This window comes from Eptatretus burgeri, chromosome 6 (assembly GCF_056783735.1).
Source record: "Eptatretus burgeri isolate ZD-2024b chromosome 6, Ebu_testis_v1, whole genome shotgun sequence".
NCBI classification, from domain to species: Eukaryota; Metazoa; Chordata; class Myxini; order Myxiniformes; family Myxinidae; genus Eptatretus; species Eptatretus burgeri.
Window position 1 is genome coordinate 55,480,908 of NC_140966.1, and position 12,847 is coordinate 55,493,754.

The window sequence follows — 12,847 nt, forward strand, 5'->3', positions numbered from 1 at the left end:
TTCAGAGTTGAGAAACTAAGTTATAAAAGGTTGTAAAACTATCACAGCATAAACTCTGAGCACTACAATAGCCTATTTCGTTATATCATGGGCTCCGTAGTTGGTGCATATCGTGGTTCAAGCCTGGTCAAACCTTTATTGTGACTTTTATGGGACCCACGCCGTGGCTTAATGGTTAGCGCGTCTGAGTACCCATCCTCATTCGATGTACCCACCGCGCAATCAACCTGCTTAGGTATATGAGGGAGTCACATGAGGTGACTTCGGCTATTGCAGGGGTGGTTTATCCTTGGTTTCCTCCCGGTTTTCCATCATATTAAGTAGTACGGAGTAAGAAATGGAGAATCCGTCGTTATATAAGCGAAATACCCTTGAGTATGGCGTTGAACACCAATCAAACAAAAAAAAACAATGACCGTTTAATGTTGAAAAAAATAATCTGTGATCACCAAAGTCATGTAATGTATGCTTATAACCAACAAGCATGAATTTGCTACACATCCTGGGTTAAAATTGCATGGCAATTATTAAACAAGGGAATAACCAGTGATGTCAGTTTGCAACATTGATTCGTTCTTTGCTCTTAAATTAAATAACAGAAGCTTGGCAAATGCGACATGCTTAATTTGATCGGCCAATGATCACTCTTCCTTTTACTGGAAAAGAAATCTATATGACAGTTATTAAACAGTCCACCAAAGTCTTGAAACTTTGTTTTTCAGTTTCTTCAAAATTGACTTGTCCTGACATCTCTGGTTTTCCCCTTGTGGTCTTCATATATCTTACACACATGTATATATATTGTACGAGCGAATAGAACGCTTCGCTGACGGGAATATTGGGGGTGGGAGAGAGAGCGATCGGGGTGGGAGAGAAAAATATGGATGGAAGAGCCAGAGGGGTGGGATGGGGATAAGGGAGGCAGAGGGGTGAGGGAGGGAGTGGGGAGTGAGCGGAGGGGAAGTGAAGGCAGGGAGAGTAGGAGGGGGGAGGAAATGCGAAAATGGTGTGAGGGGAGGGAATGGAAAAGCAGTGTGAATGGGAAGGCAGTGTGAGGGAGGGAATGGGGAGGGAATGGGAAGGCAGTGTGAGGGAGGGAATGGGGAGGGAATGGGAAGGCAGTTTGAGGGGAGGGAATGGGAAGGCAGCATACTGGGGCATTACCGGGCGATAAAACATGCCCAAACAGCAGAGTTTTTCTTCCAACCGAGACGTTCTACATCAAACTGGTGGTAGCATTTAAATACCAAAACTAATGCTATCTGTTTGGTAACGGCCTAAATGCATGCAGCCCCCGCACCCCCACGCATTCCTCCAACCTCCTCACGGTCCATGCTAAATGTGCATGTGCACCGGCGATATACTCAACATTTCACTCGCACACATGCACGGATTTCCCCACACCCGCACTGCACTGTGGCTCATTCTGCGTGGCTTCAATACTGCAGCATGTCTGCTCCCGAGGATTCGGTGCTGTCGAAGTACATCATTCGTGAGACAGCCACATAACCTCCAGAGCACCATGCACCATGGGTCCGAGTTCAAGTTTAGATTGTGCGCCCACGCACCGCACATATGTAACGAAGAACAGGCATGCACACACCCCACGGAGCAGTGGCGTACCAAAGGTATGGCAGGTATGGCACATGCCCTGGGCGCTATAGTCAGGAGGCCCAATGCAGAATAGTGTACGACCCTGCTGATTCTGTGTTAGAATAGTGCAACAGGTGTATATTGACTGTCCAGACACACAGAAACGTGAATCAACTTATTGCCAACTCTGGATATGGATAGTATGGCCGCCATGACAGTTTACAAAATGGTCGCCATTAAATACACTTTTTGTTATATTTCAGCTGCAAATTGACATGAAATTACAAAATTAGGGTCGATTTCCATGTTTTTGAGCATGCCTGAGCTGATGGGAGTATAGAAAAAAACATTGCTCCATCCATTTTCTAAAAATAATATGACTTGTTTTTCACTATATTATTTTTAAAGAAATGTTCAGGCTCGAATTAGAATGTCTGATTATACAAACCACAATCAATGAATTTTACAACTTTGCTATAAAATGAACCTAAACTACATAACTGTGTGTTTTTCTGTTACCCAGGACTAACTGAAAAATGAAAGCCGCAAGATTTCTCACAGGGGGTTCAAGGGATCGAGAAGAAGAAGAGCATGTAGACTGGAATAAATGCTTTATTTGCCAGGACAGTTCAAAAACTAGCAAGTCAACGCCACTTCGAAAGACTACAATCGTTGGTGTGAAAACTGTAGCTGAATGTTGCAAAGAAAGAGAGAAATATAATGACGCTAAATATGTTGACTCATTCTCAAGAATCAGAAAATATTCTGTACCGGAGCACGTCGAAAAGATTCAATGGCACAAATTCTGCTATAGTGACTTTACTCTCGCACAAAAAATAGACAGACTGAAGTCAAGGATTCAGCCACAATCTGTGACTTACGCAGAAGAGATACCCACAACATCAGGTTCCTCAGAGAAATACCTTGTCCCAAAGTCACTAAGATCCGCGCACAGCGGTATGGATTGGTCAAAATGCGCTTTCTGCCAGACTGACATTCCTGGAAAAGCTGGTGTCCTGACAAATGTTGAATTTGATCACACATCATCCAGGATGCTTAGTTTGGCGCAATTTGACCCCACCATGCGTCACAGGTTTGCAGGTGTTTCAGACTTGATGGCAGCTGAAGGTAAATATCACCTCAAGTGTTATGTTTCTTTTCGCAGAAAGTATAAAAAGGAGAGTGGAGAGAAAAACCAGTCTCCTGAAAGCATCTGTTTCAGAAATGTGATGAACCAGCTTGAGAAAGAGCTGCAGAAGGGACATGTGTTTACCCTGAAAAACATCTGGGAACACTACAGCATGCTGTTATTGAATGATTTTGGAATTGAGGCTGGAGCCTTCAAAAGCTACAATTTCAAGCAGAAAGTGGAGGTTCACTTTGGTAGTGACAAGGTGACATTCGTGCAGCCATTGGATGTCACAAAACCCCTCATAGTTGCGTCCTCAACTGTGACAAAGTTTGCCATGAGAACCGCCGTGAATGATTTATCTGAAGAAGGTAAAAGTTCTGAAGAAGATGAATTGGCCCAGTGCAGTCTGCCTCATCATGAGAACGAAATCCTTAGCTGGATCTTCAGAGTGGGCATAAAGATTTACAGTGACGTAAAACACTCTCCAGGGCATAGCATTATCGATGGACTGAACACAGAAAATGCAGAGCGAATTGTACCTGAAACCCTGTACATGCTTGTAAAGCTTCTTTGTGGTGGTGACAGCACTGACAAGATGGACAATGAAGAAGCGGATGAGACAGATACCAAGAACAAAGTTCTGAGCATCTGCCAAGACATTATTCATGTGGCTTCAGGAGGCAAAAAACTGACCCCCAAACACCTGGGCCTTGGCCTTGCTCTTCACCAGGCTACACGCTCAAAAGAGCTTGTCAATCTTTTTCATGCAGCTGCACACACAGTTGGGCACGATACAGTGAGGCGCATTGACACAGCAATTGCCAATGATGTTATACAATGCTTCCGAGATAATGGAAATGTCATGATCCCAAGGAACTTTCTCAACATCCCAACTACCACAGGATATTTGAGATATTCTAATGACAACATTGACATAATTGAGGAGACGCTGACTGGGTCTGGCACTTTTCATGCAAGTCAGTGCGTGGCCCTCAGACGCAAGGGAGAACAAGAGCCAGTGATGGACCTTCAGATTAAACCTGGCCGCTCCAAAGTTCTCAGTGCCCCTCCTGAAATGACAAGCGTCCAAGAGGCCAATATGACCAACTTGAAGCCAGAACCTGTTTTCTCTGAACCACTGCAGCATACATGGTACTCACCCGTTGAACAGAAAATCAAAGCAGCCAACACTCAGGAGCTTGCCTGGATCTTGGCCAGATCAGACAGCTGTTGAGAAAATCTTTGACTGACTGTAAACCCATCTCCATCAATAGTGCTAAACATTTTCTTTTTCACATTTGTTGCTCGTATGTGCATTTTCAATTTCGTCTTTAAGTTGTCAATTATGTGAAAAGTTGTGATCCAGTACAAAAATAAAGCACAAAATAGTGTTCCTCGTGTCAGATTACATAGTATTTCACAATCATGACAAATTTCTGGCTAGTACAATTTGCAGTAAGAAAAAGACTAAATCTGATGGCGGCCATTTTGATTACTGTCATGGCGGCCATAATATTCAGATGCAGACTTGGCAACAAGTGGAACTAGACTTGGTCATGCCTAGACTCTTCAAAAATACCAGTTGCACCATTCTTACATGAAATCAGCGGCGAACCTATTTTCTAGGCTATCTACAGATTTTGGCTTCTAGACTACTACTTGAAGGGGGGTCGCCACTGAGTAGGACTTGTGTATGTGTGTATATATATATATATATATATATATATATATATATATATATATATATATATATATATATATATATATATATATATATATATATATATATATATATATATACATACACCTTTGGACCTTAACCAAGTTGGTCTCTGTCAAGAATGGAATATTGATGTTGAAAGACGAAAGGAACGAATGGCTGGTGAGAACTCGCGAGACGCTGGGTTAACATCAATGAGGAAATGGAAAGAGTCATGAAGGGAACACTCGACCATCTTCACAGAGAAATTTACAAAAGGTTCGCTCGTTTGCCCGACACTGACGCCAAGTTTGGGTTCCCTCTCGATGTTGAGGGACTGTGTTACGGTGCCGACAGTAACGACCTAAAGAAGAAGTGCGAAAATTTGGGTGAATTGTACAGCTCTGATGTTGATGGACAGCAGCTATATGAAGAAATCTAGGATTGCAGAATGTTGATGTCAAGTCAGGCCAACATGAGAATATCTAGACCTGAAGAGCTTCTCAAATTTTTGTTCAGTATGGAGATGAGAGCGTCTTCCCCGATCTTCGCATTGCTATTCGGATAATGCTAACCATTGCCGTTTCCATCGCCAGCTGTGAGAGATCATTCAGCAAGTTAAAACAAATACTATCCAATTTGAGAGCCTCCATGGGTCAAGGCAGACTCTGTGATCTTGCTCTGCTGAATGTAGAAAGAGAAGAAACTGAAAAAACTGACTGAGCACATCATGGACTAATTTGCATCAGTGAAAGCAAGGAAGGTGCAGTTGTAATTTTCATGTAGTGCCATCATTTGTTAATTAAAAGATTAACAAGCTTGGGTTGTATTTTTGAGCTGATATGGTAAAGTTATCTAAAATATGAGTGTCAGATGTTTGGACAGGGGCGCAATTTCAGTGCTTGCCATAGGCGCTATTTTCTGCAGATACGCCCCTGCCACGGAGAGTCATTTTTTCCCATTTGTACCACGTCCATGTGTGCTGTCTACATACCTCTGCGCTTGCAGAAACTACTGACTATTAATATATTTGCGGAACTATAGTACTATATTTTATATTAATATTTTGTAATGTATGCAAATTGCCCAAATGGAAAGAACAAACTGTGTTTGTAAATGCCGAAAAAAGACCCTTGTGGACTGGAAAAAGAGCCCTGTGGATTGCAAAACCAGGTTATGAAGCATGACATTTCACTCAATGAAGTTGCACTTTCTGCACATTCCAAAATCTCTTCTTCACTCAATATAATCATCCAAAAATTAGAAAAAGTTAAATTCAATGCTTTGCTTAAATAAATACTCGAAGTTATAAAAATTGCTGATTTGTTAAAATTTTCAGATTTCACTCCAGAATTCGACACTTATTTTGTCCACCAGATCCGATTCTCAAATCCGACATTTGAGAATCTTTGATTAGTCCGTGAGAGTAGATTGTGTTTCCAAATCGAGGCATGCTTGACTACACCGAACCAAATGGCAAATTAGGACCCCCATCAAATGTGAGTGAGGTGTCTGAGGGTGTCCAAGGAGGCACGTGATAAAGGATATAATTAAATAAGGCTGTTAATTATCTTCAAAATGGGTGTTTTAATTAACCCAAACACCCAATTTTCAACCATGCACTTCCTTGGAGTTTTCTTAGTATGCCTGCAAAGTTTCAGGCTGCTCGGTTTCATGGTTTTGGAGATATGGAGGAGACTCACTCACACACATTGACATTTATTAGTATAGTTATATACATATGCACACATCACATGCCTCCGCTGGCCCATCTCAGCAGATTGTATCAAAGTTGAGGGGCCGAAAAGGAATGATTACCTTCCCATTACCTCCCCTCACATTGTCTTCCTATTCCCTTCCCTCACACTGCTTTCCCATTCCCTCCCTCTCATGCTGCCTTCTCATTCCCCTCCCCCCCCCATCACACTGCCTTACCATTCTGTCCCCTCACACTGCTTTCCCATTCCATCCCTTCACACTTCCTTCCCATTCCCACCCCTCAAACTGCTTTCCCATTCCCTCTCCTCAGACCTTGTTTTGTCATAACTCATCCACAACATTTTGATATATATATATATATATATATATATATATATATATATATATATATATATGTATATATATATATGTGTGTTTTGGGCCTATAAATTTTAGAAATTAGACCGTTGTTGACCTTTCAACATTGAAATTAATTGACCTTGTATGCAAATCCTGTTCAAATTTCAAGTCAATCATATAAAAATTGAGGATTTCACAAAGTGATCCTAAGTTGTTGTCCATTTGGCCTATGTTGACCTTTTGGCATGTGCTTACCTCAAAAATAATTGGTAGTTGTATTCAGTGAGCTGACATGAAAATCCTGTTCAAATATCAAGTCAATCGAATGAAAATTGACAATTTTAGAAATATGGCCCTTGTTGACATTTTGGCCTAATTTGACTGATTGGCCAATATTGACCCAAAAAATAATAGGTGGTTGAATTTGGTGACCAGATATGCAAATGCTCTTCAAATTTCAAGTTAATCCGATTAAAATTGATGATTTTTAGAAATTCGACCTATGTTGACCTTTTCGCCTAAGGAGGAGATTGGGACCACAATCTCCTAAGGAGGAGATTGTGCAGAGCGTTGGTGTTGCTTAAGCAGTCTCCTTGGCTATTGGGAACAATCCTGGACGGGTCGCCACTCCGACACAGTATACCAGCATGCTGGCACTCATGTTGCCGGCCTCGTCAGGATGACATGCTGAATTAACCCCACCTGGTATTAATTCAACAGCTGAGCGGGATTTGAACTCAGGACCCAAGGATCCAAAGCCCACCACCCTAACCATTAAGCCAACACCTTTTGTCATGTGCTGAACTCAAAAATAATAGGTGCTTGAATTCAGTGACCTGATATGCAAGTCCTTTTCAAATTCCAAGTCAATCGGATGAAAATTGACAATTTTAGAAATTTGGCCGATGTCCTTTTGGCCTATGTTGACCTCAAAAATAATTGGTGGTTGAATTCATTGATCTGAAATACAAATGCTCTTCAAATTTCAAGTCAATCAGATGAAAATTGAGGATTTCAAAAATACCACCTTAGTTGTTGACCTTTGGCTTATGTTGACCTTTTGGTCTATGTTGACCTCAAAAATAATTGGCTGGTTGAATTCAGTGACCTGAAATATAAATCCTCTTCAAATTTGTTGTCAATCGGATGAAAATTGAGGATTTTAGAAATACCACCATCGTTGTTGACCTTTGGCCTATGTTGACCTTTTGACCTCAATAACAGCTCGGCTTCTTCATTATGACAAACTTTACCATGTGGGGAAGTTTTGTGAAGATCGGTTTAAAATTCTGACCTGAAAGCGACAGTCATACAGACAGACAGAATAACAACATCGACTGACCAAGATATTTGAAAAATATTCGATTTTGCAAGTCTCAAACGGAGGCGATGAACATACCTGTCAAATTTTTTTTGTTGTTTTGTCAAGTAACAAACGGACTCAAATGCAATACCCTCTCCTTCGGCGAGGGTAAATCTGGAACATTAAATTCAGAATCTTTTTTCCACTTTCTTCCCGTTCTTCACAACATTCCTGTTCCTATTCATGAAGAACAATGTTAAAAGTAATTAAATGACTAAATAATGTTGAATTCACTATCTTGCAAGAATCCATCATCTCATGATATGTGACAGAAGGATTATATAAGGGAAGTTAAATGATAAAATAGGCATATACGGTCAATCGTAATGGAAAGATTATATACCACCGAGTCGTATCTGATCGGAAAACTGATCGAGTAGTTTAAGAGAAAATTGTCAAAAGACAGAAAAACAAACAAACAATGACAAATCACTCATAGAGTGACACTTGGCAAAACGGAATGGCACTCTGTAGAGTGCATACCTCCGCCCGCATACCTCCGCCAGGCCGAACAGTTTACATTTTGTATCGCACTGATAGGTCAGATCTGAATCTGGACCTTAACCAAAATCGAATTGGCTTGTTCTTGTCACCAAACCAACTCATCCACAACATTTTGAGATATCATGCTGTACATCGTTTTTGGCTTTCAATGGTGAAGAATCACCAAATTCCAGGATCTGGATTCGGATTTGAATCTTCACCAAAATTGAACCAATTCGTCCTTGTCACACACTCATCCTGTCCACCAAGTTTCATCCAAATCCATCTCCAACTTCTTGAGATGTCATGCTATATCATTTTTAGCCCCATCTCTCAATGAAGAATCACTTTAAAAATTAAATAATTCTCGTATCCGGATCTGGATTCGGATCTTCACCAAAACTACCAGTTTTTCCTCGTGGCACTCCCAAATTGTCCTCCAAGTTTTGTCGGAATCCATCAATAACCTTTTGAGATATTGTGCTATACAGTATATAGTTTTTGGTCCCATCTCTCAATGGTGGAGAATCATTCGAAAAATTCTGGGATCCGGATCCAGATTTGGATCTTCACCAAAATCAAATCACTTAGTCCGTGTCGCACACCCAGCATTTCCACCAAGTTTCATCCGAATCCGTCGACAACTTTTTGAGATATCATGCAAATTGTTTAGGCCACCACCATTTTAGCATGGTGAAAACAACCCCTTGGCAACAAGTTAAACGCCACTGCTGGCTGTGATTTTGTTTGTAATTTGCCTTCGCATCCAGGAACTTCATGATCCAGGGTCATGTTTCCTTCCAGAATAAAATAATCTGAAAGACGCGACAAGTGGTTGAATGACGTACAGAGTACAACCAAATCTGGGAGTCGCTGGAGTCTGGGAAAACATTCAGTGCATGCTCTGTATTCGTGTGGTTCATCTGCCGAGAAACAACTGCAAACAATTTGTCACTGGTCTTCAAGACAGCTGTTCACCACCATCTCACATCCTCCCCAATCCAAAACCATGACCTTTTCTACCCTCGTTAACCACCTACCCAACCCCAATCACCCCTTCTTCTAAATTTCCAATTTTCCCTCTTGAGAGTTTCCTCCTATCTTGTCCAACCTATGAATCCTCTCCTGCCCCCCTCCATTTCTCCCCACACCCATTGGTAGTCCAATTCTCCCTCCATCGTGGCCTTCTACTCTGCTGCTGGTGTTTCCCCCCTCTCTAGATTATTTCCTAATCTATTCAGTGTACTAATTCTAGCTCTTCTGTGAGCCTCGACGATATATATATATATATATATATATATATATATATATATATATATATATATATATATATATATATATATATATATATATATATATATATATACATACATACATACATACATACATACATACATACATACATACATACATACATACATACATACATACATACATACATACAAAGCCCCATCTCTCAATGGTGAAGAATCACTTAAAATTATAATATCTGGATCCGGATTTGGATCTTCAACAAAATTATGCGTTGCTCTCCTTGGCCGGTCACCTACATACACAAAAAAATTTCAGGACAATTGCTTGAAAACTGTGGCCAAAAACTAGTGTGACAGACAGAAAGACAAACAGACAAATTCTACAGACCAACATACTTGGTGAAATTTTTTTCACCAAGTAATACGGCTCTTATTATTTCAGAAGATTGTGTGACCCTCACCTGTTCAATTAACCTGCTTGTATTATTATTCGACATCGCTATGGTTCTTGAGAACGGACTGAACCTCCAGCAGCCTTAAATTTCAAATGGAAGTAAAAGCATTCCAAAATCTTGGTTCATGAATTCCATTAAATGAAGTCTAATTGTCCTGCGTTCCTGGCTAGCACAGCACATGATTTTGCCTCCTGCTCAAGTCTCATTCTGCCATGTCGGGTCGTGGCCAGTTCCCCCTTGAGGGAGACTGGTCCCATTACAATTTTCAACAAGAAAAAGAGCAATCAGAGATTGCAGACCCTCGCCAGGGCTTATTTTGTGTGGTGTTTGTGTAGCTTTGTGTGGTGTTTATGCACTGGTGTGTTACATAATTAATAAGTGACATAACGAGAAGTGCCACTTTGTAACTGCTGGCAGTGATGACTGGGTACCAAGACGTGCTTCTTTGATGCAACCCCGCTTTGATTGGACACCTGACCTCACCCATGACGTTTTTCATTATGATTCAATTGAATTTAGAATGGGACTATAAATTCAATTCAAATCAAATGGAATATCAAATACGTACAGTCCTGCATTGGAGTAATCAGAAGGAACCCGAACAAGCAAAAAGCAAAGGTGAAGTCATCAGGTGGAACCTTGATAAGATTAACATTTCAGCTGCAACTCTTCTATGCTCATACCCATCCAGGGACAGCGAAGTTCGCCTTATTTAAAAAAAAAACCCCAAAAGTGAACCAAGATCAAAAATATTAAATAATTCTAGCTGCTATACCATGTGACTGATCATGCTAAAATTTAAAACGTGTATTCCCCACCACAACTATATCATAATTGTGAAGTTTCACCTCAGTTGATTAAGCAGTTTCAGAGAAAACATTACTTAATGTTTTTCTTCAATTCAGTATGGCTGCCAATCCATGTGACCCATGATGTCATATGTGTGAACCTTTTGTTCCACATGGATAGGCAGTCATACATGTAAAATTTCACCTCAATCTGTTCAGCCACTTCAGAAAAGAAGATTTTTGAAGGTTAAAAAACAACAATATGGCTGCTGAATCATGTGACTGATGACATCATCAATTTTTTTTTCTGTGTACCATTTTATCCTTGGAGGACCCGCAAACATTTTCATACTGATTAGGTGTAGCGTTCTACATATACAAATAGAGGGGGAGCACTCGGTAGAATGCAAAACCTCCGCCGCCAATACTGCTGGGTCACTTAAGTGAACCTGATATCCTATTCATTGTAGGTCAAAACGGATCAGACTCTACTGAACCACGATTGAATAAACTAAACGAAATCGACGCGCATGTATAAATGCCCAAAAAAAAAATCGGAATTTTTTTGAAAAAAAGTTGCAAAAATTATTTTTTTCTCTAACAAATTTTTTTGGGGGGGTTGGAAATCACTTAAAACATGTATAAATGCAAAAAAAAAAAAAAAAATCAAATAAAATAGAAATTTTTTTGAAAAAAATATTTTTTTTTTTGGACCAAGTCCAAAATCGAATGGCATGATCCTTGGACCATACCTAATCCCCCCACCAAGTTTCGTCGAAATCCGTCCAGGAGTTTTCCGTAATACTGTTCACAAACAGACAGGGGTGAAAACAGTAACCTCCATCCATCTTCGATGGCTGAGGTTAATTATGTAGAATGTGCCAAGTTTATATACATATACAATTATTACGTTCTTGCCATGTGCCAAGTTTCAATTTTTTCTTGTTGCCGTTTCAGAGATACAGAGGTCCAATTTTTCCCCATTTTTCCAACATGGCTGCCACACCACGTGACCTATGACATAGTGATTATCATCAAAACATTCTACACAAGTAGTCACACCTATGGTCAACATTTTGTCTCAATTCGACAAGAAGTTGCAGAGAAAAACACGAAAGTTCTTTGCAGACAAACAGACAGACAAACAAACAAGAAGGTGACGTCGTGCAGAGAATCATACTTGTAAAATCCATAAACTACATTTGACTTCAAAAATAATTGTTGATTGAATTCAATGACCAAATATGCGACTCCTCTTCAAATTTCAAGTGAATCGGATGAAAATTGTCACTTTTAGAAATACGGCCTATTTTGACCTTTTGGCCAATGTGGACCGCCAAAATAATTGGTGGTTGAATTCAGTGACCTGAAATATAAATCCTCTTCAAATTTCAAGTCAATGGGATGAAAATTGAGGATTTTACAAATGCTACCTTCGTTGTTGACTTTTGGCCTATGTTGACCTTTTGGTCCATGGTGATCTCAAAAATAATTGGTTCGTTGAATTCACTGACCTGAGATATAAATCCTCTTCAAATTTCAGGTCAATGGGATGAAAATTGAGGATTTTAGAAATACTACCTTTGTTGTTGACCTTTGGCCTATGTTGACCTTTTGACCTCAAAAACAAAGAGCTTCTTCCTTGTGACAAACTCTACCATGTGATGAAGTTTTGTGAAGATTGGTTGAAAATTGTGACGTTGAGGCGACAGACAGACAGACAGACAGACAGACAGACACAATAACAAAATCGACTGACCAATCTACTTGAAAAATCTTTGATTTTTCAAGTAACAAACGGACCCAAATTCAATGCCCTCTCCTTCGGCGATGGTAATAATCAAAGACAAGATTACATTTGTTAAGTTATTTAGCGATGAAATAGATTTAAATACAATGGAAGCTAACAACCCACATGGCAAGGTGTAAGAGTTTTAAGTTTAGTTTACTCACCAGTTTAAATACAATATTTTGATAAGGTACCTTCAGGCCCGGTCACACTTTGACGTTTTAGCCAGCGATG

At 40.1% G+C, this 12,847-nt stretch overlaps 1 protein-coding gene across 3 annotated transcripts in view; it reads left to right on the forward strand.

Moving 5' to 3' along the window:
- LOC147024826 (uncharacterized) overlaps positions 1–12,847 on the forward strand; it is a 91,617-nt gene that overhangs the window by 2,555 nt on the left and 76,215 nt on the right. The window contains exon 3 of one of the 3 annotated variants that reach the window (XM_085885130.1): positions 2,117–4,404. The exons of the other annotated variants lie outside the window; for them this stretch is intronic. Coding sequence (XP_085741256.1) covers positions 2,130–3,959 — 1,830 coding nt within the window. The 5' untranslated portion in view covers positions 2,117–2,129 and the 3' untranslated portion in view covers positions 3,960–4,404. Of the gene's footprint in view, positions 1–2,116; positions 4,405–12,847 lie in introns of those variants that run through there. 3 annotated transcript variants of the gene reach the window in all.